Source organism: Megalobrama amblycephala, linkage group LG15 (assembly GCF_018812025.1).
Source record: "Megalobrama amblycephala isolate DHTTF-2021 linkage group LG15, ASM1881202v1, whole genome shotgun sequence".
NCBI classification, from domain to species: domain Eukaryota; kingdom Metazoa; phylum Chordata; class Actinopteri; order Cypriniformes; family Xenocyprididae; genus Megalobrama; species Megalobrama amblycephala.
The window spans coordinates 3,729,465-3,745,280 of record NC_063058.1 but is presented as its reverse complement, the minus strand read 5'-3'; the positions used below and the strand labels follow the sequence as shown (position 1 = coordinate 3,745,280).

The window sequence follows — 15,816 nt, the reverse complement described above, 5'->3', positions numbered from 1 at the left end:
TTCAAGAGAAAACATGTAGATGTTGCCTGTTCTGAATTTCTCAGAATAGTACATGGAGGTCTAAAATCTCCCATCATACAACCTGAGGTGTTCTTTTGGATCCTGAAAAGTTGGACATTCTCTATATTTGAGCTTATTTCAGCTATTTATACTGTAAGGCAAACATCTCACTACACAGTATTCAGCACAGATTGTAGTGCAATTATATGCTACATAGATTTTCTTGTTTTAGAAAGGCAATATGCAAGACAGTGCCAGTGGTCATAAATATGGTGCTTTTAACACCCCATTCCCTATTGGTTCATTCCCTAATGGGTCTATTAATGTGAAAATTAAAAATGAATGAGTGTGCATTCAGAACAGACTTTTTTTCTTTTTTTTGTAGTTTATTTACAAACATAGTGCACAATATACTCAATGAAATCAAATAAAAAGGGGTGTGTGATTAAAGGCACATTTTGAATTCACTCACACACTTTTGTGCCATTCCTGGAAACAGTTCCTGTTCAACTGAAGACACAAGTGAACATCACATGCCTGACATTTCCAAGGTGTCTGTTGCTTCTTTCCAAACACTGCTTTGCAATGCGCACATATGCGGCGACCAGAAGTGGCGATTTTTCTGACATTCGAGGTCAGCTCAGCTCCTGGAACCGGCACGTGGTCAATACTGGTCTGTTTCGGTGCTTCTTTCTGAGACACACCACAGAGATCTGCAACAAGCTGCTCCATAAACTCCTTGTGCGTCATGTTGCCGTGTAGCTCCTTGTGCAATATGAAAGCGTTGGTGGCAGCAATGTCCAAGAAGTGTAGAAAGACTTTTCTGTACCACTTCATGGTTTTGTGCTGTGCAGTGAAATACTCCAACAGCTGATCGGACAGGTCAGCACCCGCCATGTGGTGGTTGTACGCAATCACAGGTGAGGGACACGGAAAAGTCTTTGTCCTCCATGTATCTCGTGCTTTCACTTTTCTTTGCACACGGTCTCCTGTATAGGCAGCATGGATGGTGGAACAAACAGACACCTCTTTTTTGTCCATCCACTTCACACACACAAGAGGCCCATCCCGAATCCACCTGATGGATCCCCTGGTGGACTTTTTGGTCAGTGAATTAGATGCGCTCTGTGGGAAGCCCCTCCTGTAGTCTCTGTAAGTCCCACAAGCACCAAACTTCATACCAAGCAGGTCTGTTAAGAGCTTTGGACTTGTAAAGAAATCGTCCATGTAAACATGGTGCCCAGAGCCCAAAGCTTTCTTGTCCAGAAGAGACATCACAGCATTGTATGAAATCCCATGGCCTGTAGGGAAGCTGTTTTTGCCCGTGTACACAGAGAGGTCCACAGTATATTCATTTGATGAGTCAGCGAGGACAAAAAACTTGAAGCCCTGCTTTATTGACTTGGTTTTCGTGAACCCTGTCATTCCTGCATTTGCTCTGCATGCCACCAGTCTTTCCTTCACAGCTAAATTTCTTCTAGGATGATAGAAGGTTTTGCACGCAAGACGGATGGTGTCCAAGAGGGGTCTGAGCCTGAAAAGCTGGTCATGTTCAGCTGTGCCCCTCTTTTTGTCATTTTCCTTGTCTGCATCTGGGTGACTCATGTGCAAATTCCATGAAATGGTGCGATATCTGTCCCTTGACATAACTGTGGCAGGAAGAGGCAAAGAGAAAAGACTGTCCTGCCGCCAGTAGTCGGCGATGGAGCTCATCTTCACCGTTGCCATGTAGAAAACGAGTCCAATGTAGCGGTACATCTCGCCAACACTGACATCTGTCCAACTGTATTTGCGACCCTTTGCAAGTGCCCTGGCAGCCTGAGCGTTTGTGTTGTGGCACAGATTTGACACGGCGCTCTCTGAGAAAAACAGTTTGAAAAGACTCATAGGGGAGTGAGAGTCAGTGAGACTCAACTGCGGCCCAGGTTTCCGTGCAGGCAGGAATCTCAGAGTCTCTGGATTAATGTCGACATCAGTTTCTGCTTTCCATGACGAATTTCTGGCTCTCTTTGCAACAGGTATCTGTTCGCTGTCATTCTCACATCTGTGGGGGGAGAAGACAAAAGTGAGCATGCTGACAACAGGATCACATTAATAATTACTAAAACTGATATATTGCCCACTCATTACAAACATATACTTTGTGTGTATTATTTCACAGTATGTAAACAAAATGAAACTGTCATCTGTAACATGAGAGGTAAAAGCACACTTACTCATTAAGATTCTCAACTGCGTTAAAAAGTGAACGATGTTTGTGTGTCGCTGCTGTATGAGGTGCACGTGAAGGAATCACATCCCTAAGAAAAGAAAAGGTAAATGTTAGTAAACATTTCTCAGCTTAGATTGTCCAAGGTGGCATACCAGTGCATGCATAAGTGATTGACAATTAATGGATATGGTCACACGCTTTATATGTGTTGATGGAGCATCAACAACCTTATGTCATGCAAGTTCAAAACATTTACACCTAAGCAGATAATGGAGAACACAGTTAAAGGGATAGTTCAGCCAAAAATGAAAATTAGTCCATGATTTACTCACCCTCAAACCATCATAGGTGTAAATGACTAAATCCTTTCAGATGAACACAATCAGAGATACATTTAAAAATATCCTTAGTCCTCCAAAGTTTATAAGCTATAGGTTGTGAAAGGTACCCCAAATTCTGAAGACATAAAAAAATGCATCCATCCATTAAAAAAAAAAAAAAAAAATCATATTTTTATACCATTCACAACCATTGTAAAACTTGGATGACTAAGGCTATTTTTAAATATATCTCTGATTGTGTTCGTCTGAAAGAAGATAGTCATACACAGGATGGTTTGAGGGTGAGTAAATCATGTAATAATTTTCATTTTTGGCTGAACTATCCCTTTAAGCTATCTTGATGAAGCAGCATTTTACAGCAAACCCAAACTAGACCATTAGAATATAGTCTAAACATTTCCCCCGCCACATTATAGAGAATAAAAATGCTCGTTTCGTAAGACATTTAAATGTAATGAAAAGTCCACAGGACAACACATTTCACAATATTACAAACTGGTAGATTTCTGTCTGGCCATATGGGACTGAAAGCGCTATATGTGTAAGCGACTCTAATAACTAAATGAAGAATAAATGTCTTACTCATCAGAAAATGTGTCTGGATCAAAGCCCTCCTCAAAGTGCAGGCCTTCATCATCAATGTCTTCATCGTCTTCTGATGAAGAACTGAACTCTTCCTCGCTGTCTACAGTCATCAGGAGATCTTCCTGGGGTGCGTGACGAGCCATCGTGATGAAAGGACAATAAAGCCAAACTAATGTTTGCTGCTAATTTTATTGTATCGATAGGGGGCGTTTACCACATTTCTCTGTCTTATTTCAGGTGATTAGCATATGAATAAAGCACTCTGCGGGTGGGTGTGGCCAGACCGGCGCTAAAAAACTAGAACAGGAAAACCCCTTGAACTTTGTGTTTTTGCTCAAGTCTCTTTTGTTCTGGATTTCAGACATTTATTGAGCCTTCTTTAAGAACATACTGTCGCAACATGTTACAGCTCTAAAGGTAATTGAATTAATGCAATCTCTGAATGCGTGTGTTTATGTGCATATTATAACAATCCAAGAACATTACAAAAACATGAGTGGCTATTTAAAACGTGCACAATTTATGCTTATTTCAGAGGGCTGTTTTCATTGGTCAGAAATTGACTGGCTAAAGTTTGCTCCAAATTTGAATCCTTCCCATCACCAGAACCGCCTTTGACTCTTTGTCTAACTTTCCCACACAAAAGTTGTCAATTCAGATCACAATCATGCCAATAAAGTATTTTAAATTGACAATTGTAATTCCGCAATGCTCTTGCTTGATATTGTGAACATTAAATTAACTCTGGGAGAACGTGTATATTTGAAGATCATCAGTATTACACAAATAAAGTGGGCATTAAGAACATGTGCTGTGCCCAATTCCGACCCCCCAGCTGCAGACTACCCCCTCTTCGCGTGCACGCGGACAGTACTGTTGTGTTTCCTGTAGATGGCAGTTAAAACACGGAAATTTAGGTGAATGTTTCACTGATCCAAACTCCAAACGTTCGATTTGATGAACACTTAATGCAGTTTCCTGTAGATGGCAGTGTAAACTCAGAAATGTGATTCATTGCTATTCAAACCTAATCGTAAACGAGACTGGAGAATGTACGTTGCATAGCATATATTTTGTTGACGCTGAGATAGAGTTTCTCCCATTTCTCTCTCTCTTTTTTTTTTTTCTTTCTTTGTCTTCTTAGACAGACCCACTATGTACTGGTTGAATTTTACATTAACGTGTTACGCTTTACAAAATAAATTTAAATTATCAATACAAACCTCTTTTTGTGTAATGATGAAAAAAAATTAAAAAAAATAATACACATTAGCTTACTGTATTCAGTATGAGCCTTAATGTAATATTATGTTCCAAAGCAAATTCAAATAATGGGTTAATTTCCACTGAAACATGTATGATATTCCAATAAAATTATGCACTAAAATAATGCATATGTTTTATTTGGAAAGGGACATTTTCACCCACGTGCCTGGATTTTAAGAGTTATACCTATGATATACATATAATAGCAGTTCTGTATGTATAATTATATATTTCATTTTATCTGCATGGACAGATGGAGTATATAGGGGGGTATTATTTTGGCAGGCCCATTTTGACCCACCTGCCAGGATTTTTGATTGCCAGAGGCAATATTAACTGAATTCCAAAATCTAAACCGTAGCAATAAAATCTGAACTGTAACAAGAAAGTTTTTTTTTTTTTTTACCAAAAATGATAAAGAACACAGAGTTTATTTTGCCTGTTTGTAGGGCTGCACAATTTGGCCAGAGTGTTGTTTTTATCCATATGACAAATTCTGATATTGTTATTACTAAATAAAAACATTAAACAAAACAGTAATTATTGTTAACGGTTACCAATGTATATTTACAGAAAACTGCAAAATTACCTGTTAACATGCAGGAGGGCTAACTGTAAATGTTTAGAAAGGTATACGGATTTATTATGAAATAAATTATCATTATGATCTTTGTCAAAAAAAAAAAAAAAAAAAAAAAAAAAAAATTGTCAGAAAATGGAATGCATTCACTGAGAAAGAGAGAAAAACTCAGAGAGAAATATTATTATCATTCCTATTTTTACCCAGAATATTTGAACAGAAAGGTGTTGTGAGATTAGTGACTACATACCTGTAATATAATGTTTCATTCATACAGGAAATCCCTATTATGGACAAAGGTATACACTTTCGGTAGCTGAATAAAACTCAGATAGAGACATATCTGTTAGAGAGACTTCTTAAATGAGAGAAACAGTGCATGCCACAACACAAGCTCCTTGTGAGTATTAATGCTGATATATGCTGATTAAAAAAAAAAAAAAAAAATCTAATAACAATTCTTCAATTAACTGCATCTCTGACTCCTGGTTTTCAGTCAGTGGTTCTTGAGTCTTAACTGTAATTCCCCTACACTACACTATGCATTGCAGTAGAAAATGTATCATATTTAAATTCAATTTAGAGGAGAAATTCTGCTAAATAAATTTAAGCAGGCTGTAAATACAGCAAATAACCGTTTAATTGGAGGCTTCTCTGAAATACTTTGCAAACACAGTACCAGTCTGGGAACATTACTAGTTTTAACATTTTCAAATAAGTATGTTATGCTTAATGCATGCCTGCATTTATTTAATCAAAATAAAAAGGTACTATTGAGAAATAACATATATTTAAAATTATGCTTTTCTATTTTAATATACATTAAAATAGGCAGGCATGGTGATTTGTGAATGGTGATTGTTGCGGTGCTTATTTTGGAACCTGCTATATATATATATATATTTTTTAGAATTCATAGATTAATTTACATTTAAAAAGAACATAATTTATTAAAAATAGATTTTTTTTCTAACAATATAAGTCTTTACTTATGTCTATACTTTTATCAAAGAAACATCCATGCTAAATAAAAGTATTAATTTCTTTCATAACAAAAAGAAAGAAAAAAAATCTGACCACAACTTTTGAACAGTACTGTTGTAACCCCCCTGTGACTCTCTGTTTGGTTTCTCCCATTTGTCTGCCCTTATTTGGAGTTCCTGTCATTATCATCTTTCCCGTCACCTGTGTGTAATTCATTAGTGTCCTTTATAGTTTGGTTGTGTTCATGCGTCTTTTTCAGTCTACAAGGTTACTTTGATGTGTATGATTGTTCCTGCCTTCTCTCTGTAGATTACTCTTATGTGGATTACAATTAAAGACTCTTTACTTTTTAAGCTCGTCGTATTGCGCCTTCTCTATTACGTACACCGTGACAACTGTATAGCGTTTCAAAGGTTTACATTTTAAGTAAATACTGTTTTATTGTTTTTGTTTTTTAAATCAATTAATCCTTAAAAGTGTAAAAGTAAGCAGCACAATTGTTTCCAACATTGATAATAAAACAGCATATTAGAGTGATTTCTGAAGGATCATCTGACACCGAAGACTGATAAAAATTCAGCTTTGCATTACATAAATTATATTTTATAAAACAGGTAGTTCCGATCCTTGCTTCTGATTGGTTGACTCATGTTCTAAGCTGTTGTAAATTACACTACAAACCTGCACCTTTGTTTACGCTGGTCGGAAACCACTTTGTAGGAACCACAACTGCTTCTGAGGAACTACATTGTTTGGTGGAAGAATACTATTTTATTTATATCATTACACTTTTTTTTTTTTCTCTGTTTTTGTTGTGAAACCTTACTACGTATATGGAATAAATGTTTAATAAAAACAATAAGCCCCGTGAAGCCATGGTTTGCAGTGAATTTAAACAGTTAAGGAGCGTTGTTAGCCATGTCGCAAGCAGAGTCTTATTGATTGGGGCTTATTGCTTTACTATAGTATATTAAAATAGAAAAGTTTTTTTTTTTTTTTTTTCCAATTGTAATATTTCACAATAATACTGTTTTTAAGATGTAAAGGATTGCGTCATTACTTGTTTATAACAGTTTTTCAAATATTTTCATTGTTATAGCAAATACATGGTTGTGCAATTCAATTAACATCATTCAATCACACTTTTAACTAACCTGATTAAAAAAAAAAAAAAAAAACATAATCTCCTTATTTTTTGCATTATCATTATTATTCTGTAACTCTTACCGCATGTATGGAAAAAATTGAGAAATAACATTTCATAAAAACGTTTAAAAATACCAGAGAAGTAAGGTAACACCAGTGACAAAAAAAAGGTACATGCGATCTTTAAATAAATGCACACACAAAAAAAAAATCTTTAAGCTGTCATTTATGTGTATTCATAAAGTCAAAGTGTAATATAATAATGTGGTCTAAGTTTAAATGTTAGAAAAATAAATACATTTTAAGACATTTTGTCATACCAAAACTGGCCATTTCTGTAAAATGACCCAAATATATCTGAACTGTCTAATAAATATACTAAACTGTCACATTTCATTGTCTTTCAGTATCTCTGTATATGATATCACAATGTTATAATATTATCTTTGTCAAATAAATCTTATAAAACTTAATTTTTCATACTAAACAAAGCACAGGCCTCGTTAGATCAGTGTTAGGGTGAAATCACAGTGTTTTGTGCTCGAACTATATTGAGGGGAGGGGCGTGTTGCGCCTTGTGACGCGGTGCTGCTTTCTCTCAGGTCCTGTAAGCAAATGTAAAAGGCCTCCTAGTAACACTCGTCTACCATTCTTTATCGTCGCTTGATAAGAGTTGTGTTAAACATGTCTGGAAGAGGCAAAGGCGGTAAAGGGCTCGGAAAAGGAGGCGCCAAGCGTCACCGTAAAGTTCTGCGCGATAACATCCAGGGAATCACCAAACCCGCCATCCGTCGTCTCGCTCGCCGTGGCGGTGTCAAGCGCATCTCCGGTCTGATCTACGAGGAGACCCGCGGAGTGTTGAAGGTGTTTCTGGAGAACGTCATCCGCGATGCCGTCACCTACACCGAGCACGCCAAGAGAAAGACCGTGACCGCCATGGATGTTGTGTACGCGCTGAAGCGACAGGGACGCACTCTGTACGGCTTCGGAGGATAAACTTCTGAAACCAGGAACAACTACACCAACCCAACGGCTCTTTTAAGAGCCACCCACTCTCTCACATAAAGAGCCAGTGAAATCTTATTGATAAAATGCTTTGTTTCTTTGATTCAGAAAAATGTTACAAAATATAAACTGTTTCACAATAAAATATCGGGACTATCAGTATCTTTTCTTTTAGTTCTCTTTAACGATGATACCTAGAATATGTTGGTTTAAGTGGCGCACAAAAGACCTTTTGTAATATTACACAATGTTTAAAAATATAACTAACTTTAAATTAGATCAGAATGGGACTAAAGTTATCAAGAGATGAAAATGCAGAAAACATTAACGAAACTGGTATTTGTTTTACACAAATGGGCTTGTATCTATTCGTGTAGTTTCAACAGATTCATGAATCAATGAAGTCTCGAGGAAAAACTGTTTTAATTGTTTAAAGTATGTCTGACTGATAATGGTCTCTTTCCTCCAACACTCCCTCAATGGGTCTAAAGGGCTTTTAAAATCACACGATGTTTCACAATATTTGTCTAGAATCGCTTATTTTCTCAAACTAATCATAAAAAGAGCGGGAAACGAAACAAAGGAAACAGTCAGGGTGTAGTTCAAACTTTGAGCGGTTGGCGGCGGCGCATGTGATTGGCTCTTATTCCGCTCGTGATGCTTTGAGTTGTCCAATGAAATACGAGTTTATGGGTTTGGTCTATTAAAAGAGGCAATCAGATAATTCCTGTATCTCTTTGAAAATTAGCATAGGGCGGTGAATAAATACCTCTGGGTCGCTTCTGTCCTCACATTGCTTTGTGAAGTTTGCGTTCAAAAAGCATCATGCCTGAACCAGCAAAGTCCGCGCCTAAGAAGGGCTCCAAGAAGGCCGTCACGAAGACCGCCGGTAAGGGAGGAAAGAAGCGCAAGCGGTCCAGGAAGGAGAGCTACGCTATCTACGTCTACAAAGTCCTGAAGCAGGTTCATCCTGACACCGGCATCTCTTCCAAGGCGATGGGCATCATGAACTCTTTCGTCAACGACATCTTCGAGCGCATCGCCGGTGAGTCGTCTCGTCTCGCTCACTACAACAAGCGCTCCACCATCACTTCTAGAGAGATCCAGACCGCCGTGCGTCTGCTGCTGCCCGGAGAGCTGGCCAAACACGCCGTGTCCGAGGGCACCAAGGCCGTCACCAAGTACACCAGCTCCAAGTAGAGATTCAACCGAGACTCTCAGCGACCCAAAGGCTCTTTTAAGAGCCACCCAACTTCTCATTAAAGAGCTTCTGTTGTTTGTAGAACTACATATTTTTCGAAAAAATTTACTTTGAAATAAGTGGATTTTTATAAAGTGTTTAATGAAATTTTATCCAAGTCTAATACAAAGCTATAATTTTCGTCATTATTCAGCGACAGTAACTCATATATATATATATATATATATATATATATATATATATTTTTTTTTTTTTTTTTTTTTTTTTTTTTTTCTTCCCTGGGAAGAATTAAATCGAGGTAAACTGGGTTTGGAATGATGTGGATAAAGAAAAGGTTTTAAGTTTTGGACAAATTATTAATTTAAGTACACAGATGAAATCTCAATTTTAGTTCTCAAATGTTCATAAGTTACACATATTGTACTTTTATTGCTGTTAAAACACTTCAATACTTGATCTCATTAGTAACTGTTGCTCCATCATGAGAAATCTGCATATTAATGGGGATCAAGTTTACTATATGCATTTACAAAATATGTGATTATAAGGTTCATTACTGTAGACAGGAGCATTTGGGCCTAGTTAAGTTGACTTCTGATTCATAGTAATAGTCATTTTAGTGAAATTCTCTTGCTTTTACAATAAAATCTGACAAATCTTTCAGTCTTTGGGTTTCTCATTGTCAGTTTATTATGGACTAATGCCCTGCAGCTGTCTGAAAATGTTTATTAAAAAAGTATCTTTCAAGTGATCTTTCAAATGATGGTGACTGAAGCATCTGAGACTGAAGGACAATAATGAGAACTGAATATTACACCAATGTCACTGTACTGGAGCAGCTATTATGATGCTCAATGAAAGAAAATAAGTTGTCAAATATTGGTGACAATATGGCATATAGAGAGGTTCATGAGCAATTTATGTAGGCTGGTCATCTTTGACCTGCAACACCACAAGTGTGAATTTGTGCCATTTTGTACCAAATAAAATAATTTCAAAACAAGCCTAGTTACACATTAAAGTACACTAGTGTAAAAAATTGTAAAGAATATATTAAAAAATTTAATTCAGTTTTGCCAAAATTACCCTTAAATTTTTTTTTTCAGTCAACAATTGAGGTGCATAAGTTCAGAGTAATGAGGCCTGCAATCAGCCAGATCCAAAAAGAAATACAAAACCTGTGCTATCGAAAGAAAACAAGCTGACAAAAAAGATTGAATCCAATGTTTAGACATAAAGTGAACTGAGAGACATACAAGCAATTTTAAAAGGTCATAATTTTTGACCCGAACACCAAATTAGGCAAAGGGTTTTGATCACCGCACAAGAGTTAAAGAGTTTGTTCATGGATGAAATGGAGCAGATAGAGAAAGAAAATCAAGTGTCCAGCACACATGAGAACGGTTTAACCAAACTGAAAGACCGCATGCATGCTGGACACTTGATGATGTTTTTCTTTTACTATCTGCTCCATCTCATCCACAAGAAAATCCATTAAAAAATGTTTGTAAAGAAGTTCATATGTAGTAATAACTTATGGCAGCAGATGAGGATCGCTGAACAGATCCAGACACACTGGACACATCCCCAGATAACTAAGTTATGTTTCCAAACGTTCGGTTTTGGTTGTGGGAACGGTGATTTGAAATGTTCTAAAAATGTGGAAATGTCCAGTTTGCTTAACATTGCTGGAACGTTATCTTAAGGTTAGCATAACGTTCCTGCAATGTTCTTTTGACCTACATTTTGTTAATAATATAACATTTTATGAATGTTGACTTGTAACGGTCCAAGAACGGTAAAATGTCCATTTTTTTTTTTTTTTTTTAAAGTTAACAAAACATTATTTTAAGTTTATTACACGGCTGGAATACTTGATTCTGATTGGTCAATTGCGCCATCCAGAGGTATGTTATTCCCCGAAAACAACCACTGAAAACAGATAACACAGGCTCATCCGGGTTACTGAAGTCAGCAGCGCTGGCTGGGAACGTTTTTTCTTTTTTTTTTTTTTTTTTTTTTTTTTTTCTCGTCAAAGTTTTGCTTGGTGCACTAATAAAATATTAAAACTCAGTCAAATCAATATTTTGTGTACAGTTATTTGTCATCCAGTATCGCTGACCTGTTCTCTCTTGTTTCATACAAATGCAGCTGCTGCCATTTTGCGACTATTGTTTTGTGCACTGTTGGATTATAAGATAACAGGTACAGTTTTAAAAGAGTTTCATCTCATATCAATATATCTTACTTCCATAAATATTTAAGTGGCAAAATGCCTTTTAATAAATGTGAAATGTCCATCTAGTTTGAACTTGGCCGCTAGCAACTGCTCTCTCCGCAGAAGCTTTGCAAAGGAATGATGCCATCAAAGGCTTTGAGTGAGTATACTACAGAAATGAATAAAAAATGTGTTTAAATGTTTGTAGTTTATTTTAATTATTGTAATTTCAAACAGAGTTATTACAGCAATTTTCTGATTCTTGATGTCTGTATGTTTGCTGCAGAGCTTTTGTAGTGGAGCAGGACCTGCAAGACCAAAGGGAATTACAGTGCTCTTATTACAGGGATGATCCCGCTGGAGTAACCTGGAGTAAAGTGTCTTGATCAAGGACATACTGGTGGAGACGCTGCAGAGATCGAACCAGCAAACCTTCTGCTGACCAGCTCAGTGGTTTAGCCCACTACACCACAAAAGTAATAAAGCTACAACAAAAATTTGCATGTAATTGTAAAAATATGAAATGAAATACGGCAAGAAACAGAATGTAAAAAGTAAAATGTTTTAATCAGTTTAAATGTTTTACAGCTAGTCATGCTGATGGAGAGCACATGAATGTTTGCAGCAGACACAGCGGCAGCCAGATTGTCCCGCACATCTCCTCCCACTCTTGTTTCAAGGTTGTGGGGTTCAGGGGTCCATCATCATCATGGTCTTCCTCATCCACTGGATCAACGATGTCCCCATTGAGAAGAGCAGCAGTGAGGGACATGATGGATGTCAAAGACAGGCGAAGGTGTTTACAGTGTGTGTAAATAATAAATAACAATAATAGGTGATTAATCAATAATATAATAATATAAATATGCGTTCAGCACTCGGTTAGTGAGGTCTGATCACGCTCTGACAACAAAAGTGATGTCTCACCCTTATACTTCAATGAGTGCCAGACATCACTGCTGTTGTCAGAGCGCGATCAGACCTCACTAACCGAGTGCTGAACGCAGTTGAACATAGTGGTGTATTAGAGGTAAAAAAATATATAAATACTGTTCGGTTTCTCGCACAAACCGATCGTTTCGTGTCTTAGGACATCAATGTGTCGTCATGAGCTGCAGGGTTTAATTTGGATTTGTCTAAGCATGTTTTTTTGACTCTTATAGATTGTGTTACCATTCACAAGCTTTATACCACTGACAGACAGCAACAGTTAGAGTTAAAAATCATCATTTGTGTTCTACTGAAGAAACAAAGTCACCCACATCTTGGATGCACTGGGGGTAAACAGATAAACATCACATTTTCATTTTTGGGTGAACTATCCCTTTAAGTACTTATTGAAATTGAGTAGGTGGTTTCGGACACAGCCAATGGCTTCCTTCTTCTTCTTCTTCTTCTTTATTTTTTTAATTTATTTTTTTATTTTTTGGTGGATTGCAATCATGACTTATTAGGTGCATAGCGCCACCTACTGTGCATGAGTATGTAGTAATGGATTATTGTGCGATAAACCTACTTTACATAATATTAATATTTAAAACAATGACTTTCAATGCTGCACCGATGTAAATAGGCTGCCTGAGGAAAAACGTGGAATTTGGGCATAAATGCCGCCCAAGACCTTTTTAATTGGTTTAAAGAAACACCAGGTATCCAGTGGTCCAAAAACATAGACCTTATGTAGTCCTGCCCTTTTTCAGCGCTGTGCTCGTTGTCTTTTTACTTTCAGTTCGTATTTCCCCAGCGATCTTACATACTGCTCTTTTTCAAATCTTCCCGGTCTACTGACATTTGTTAAGACATCTGCTTTGAACATAACAATGCTCATGATAACTTTCATTAACTTTACAACAAGTAAATCCACTTCACCAGCTAATTACTCTTAGCGATGCCATAGAAATATACAGAGCTACCACAAAAACGGAAGTTAAAAAACAATATCATAAGGATGATGGTGCGTTTCTCTGGCGCATAAGGTCTATAGGGAAAGATAGTAATGATTTACTATTTGATTGTAATTTATTTTTTATTATTTTTATGAGAAATTTTCAATTCACTTATAGGTGAAATGGGTGCTTCTTAAACAACGTTTCCAAATGAGTCAGCAGCAACACAGTCCTGAATGAAACATCCCCATCTGACTAACAGGGAACTGTATGGGAACGTTCTGTTGATGTCCCAAATGTCCTCTTTGTAACGTTCATATGTGACCATAGAATAACCAATATGAAATGTCCCCCTAAAGTCATATAAGGAAACTTGAACTGCAGCACTTTCATAACCAAAAGAGGATGTTTCAGGAACGTCCCTCACGCTCTGTAAAGTGTCAGGATTTCCGTCACCTTTAGAGAACTTTTAGGGAATGGTGTGCAAAGTCACGAAAACGTCTCCTCCTACATGGGATGGACGTTCATCTGCACTTACTCAGTGTCTCAGTATTCAGAGTAAAAATAAAACTACTGAACTAACTAAAAATAACATTAGTGAGAATGTAAATGAGCAGCAGCAGCCCCCTATATTTATGATTAACAGTCAAATGATTAATTGGTTAAAAACTAGTTGCTATGAATACAGGTGCCATCAGTTGTCTTCTTATAAATGAGTCATTGAGTCAGTGTTGCTGATGCAAAGTAGGCCCTTCATTACCAAACACAAAGTAACTAAATTAGGATACATTAAATTAGAATACATATATTAGGAGTAATTTGCAAACATTATATTGTTGGTTACTTTAAAACTAACCTTCATCTGGGAGATCACAGGGATATGTAAATATTTGATCTGTTAAAACCACAATATGTAAATTTACGACTCTAAAGATCGCTAATTCAAAACAAATGCGAAGCTCGTTGACACCTTGATTTCACGGAATCATGGGAGGTGTTGTCTTCACGTCTACAGCCGATGGGACTCAGGCAGAAATCATGTTCATGGATGAGATTATTAACGTTACAATAAGTAGAGCAGGACCGAATGCTGTGAGAGCATTAACAAGCCCACTGGAGCGATTACTAATGAGAGATGAGTGCGACACACAGCTCGACAGCAGCGGATCTTTTATTATGCCACAGTTGCCGCTTCCGCTTCTGGTCATGTGCACGTAGGGTAAAGCAGCACTCCTTATCATATTAGATGCATTTGAGTGTTGAAAGTTGGTATAGTGCTACTCTGTGCATTCGCTCAGCGGCTGCTATGAGACACTTGTTGCACACTGCAGTAAGCTAGATTGATATTAGTCATGGTAAAACATGGTACTCACGATAAATCAAGAAAACGAGATTCAAACAAAAAGACCTAGGGCCAGATTTGCTAACAGCTTGTGCCAACGCAAACCCTCTTTTGGCGTTAATAAAACACTGTCGGGATTTACTAAAGACACGCAGTATAAAATTAGCACTGAAAACACGTGGACTGAGTTGTGTTTGCAGCTGACCTTATTGCATATGCATCTTTACGAGTTTCCCTTTCAGATGCAAAACTTATGGGAGGAGAGTATTTAAATCAATCACACAATGCCGGAGACGGATGTCCCGGGTGGATAACCAAACCTTTTGCCCAGGTTGGTATTGCAGTGTGGGTCCTCTCCTGACATCAGCTTGTGCCTTGTGTCTCCGGACTGCCTGCTGGAGTTGCACGTGAGCTGAGTCCCAGACCCTCTCGCTCTGTCGGAACCAATGATCTACCGCTGGGACCTCCGAGGGTTCACCCGACCATGGGAAGAGAGGAGGCTGATATCCCAGGACGCACTGGAACGGGGTGAGCCCTGTGGTGGACTGCCGGAGGGAGTTCTGGGCGTACTCGGCCCAGGGTAGATATTGGCTCCAACAATCCTGGTTCCGATGGCAGTAAACCCTCAGGAATCTCCCGATTTCCTGGATCTTGCGCTCTGTCTGGCCATTTGTTTGAGGATGGTACCCGGAGGATAGGCTGACGGATACTCCTAGGAGGCGGAAGAAGGCTGACCAGACTCGGGATATGAACTGGGGTCCACGGTCGGATACAATGTCCTCAGGGAGTCCAAAGTGACGGAAGATGCGTAGGAAGAGTGCCTCCGCCATTTCCAGAGCGGTAGGCAACCCTTTGAGGGGAATGAGCTTGCATGATTTCGAGAAGCGATCCACGACGACCAAGACACAGGTGAATCCTTGAGATAGGGGGAGATCTGTCATGAAATCCACCACAATGTGAGTCCAAGGGCATTCTGGGATGGGCAGAGGCACTAGCTTCTCCTCAGGCAATCTCCTAGGAGTATCCGCAATGGCACAGACTGAGCACCCC

The 15,816-nt window shown here is 38.0% G+C and overlaps 3 protein-coding genes across 3 annotated transcripts; 2 read left to right on the top strand and 1 right to left on the bottom strand.

Annotated features, from left to right (window-relative positions):
- Nucleotides 1-468: 468 nt before the first annotated feature.
- LOC125247983 (piggyBac transposable element-derived protein 4-like) lies at nucleotides 469-3,281 on the bottom strand. The gene is made up of 2 exons (XM_048159537.1): nucleotides 3,136-3,281; nucleotides 469-2,044 (listed from the first exon to the last, which is right to left on the bottom strand). The coding sequence occupies exons 1-2, from the start codon at nucleotides 3,279-3,281 to the stop codon at nucleotides 469-471; spliced, it is 1,722 nt and encodes a 573-aa protein (XP_048015494.1).
- Nucleotides 3,282-7,763: 4,482 nt separating this feature from the next.
- LOC125246654 (histone H4) lies at nucleotides 7,764-8,281 on the top strand. The gene has a single exon (XM_048157632.1). The coding sequence runs from the start codon at nucleotides 7,799-7,801 to the stop codon at nucleotides 8,108-8,110; it is 312 nt and encodes a 103-aa protein (XP_048013589.1). The 5' UTR covers nucleotides 7,764-7,798; the 3' UTR covers nucleotides 8,111-8,281.
- A 628-nt stretch (nucleotides 8,282-8,909) lies between these two features.
- LOC125246631 (histone H2B) lies at nucleotides 8,910-9,390 on the top strand. Its single transcript, XM_048157610.1, has one exon. It carries the CDS (start codon nucleotides 8,945-8,947, stop codon nucleotides 9,317-9,319), a length of 375 nt encoding a protein of 124 aa, XP_048013567.1. The 5' UTR covers nucleotides 8,910-8,944; the 3' UTR covers nucleotides 9,320-9,390.
- Nucleotides 9,391-15,816: the final 6,426 nt, after the last annotated feature.

Excerpts from the sequence above, each read along its gene's own strand:
- LOC125246631 (XM_048157610.1), top strand. The coding sequence starts at position 8,945 with ATGCCTGAACCAGCAAAGTCCGCGCCTAAGAAGGGCTCCAAGAAGGCC.
- LOC125246654 (XM_048157632.1), top strand. The coding sequence starts at position 7,799 with ATGTCTGGAAGAGGCAAAGGCGGTAAAGGGCTCGGAAAAGGAGGCGCC.
- LOC125247983 (XM_048159537.1), bottom strand. The coding sequence starts at position 3,281 with ATGGCTCGTCACGCACCCCAGGAAGATCTCCTGATGACTGTAGACAGC. Across the intron at positions 2,045-3,135 it reads CCAGACACATTTTCTGATGA|ATGTGAGAATGACAGCGAAC; the intron begins GTAAGACATTTA and ends CTCCCCCCACAG.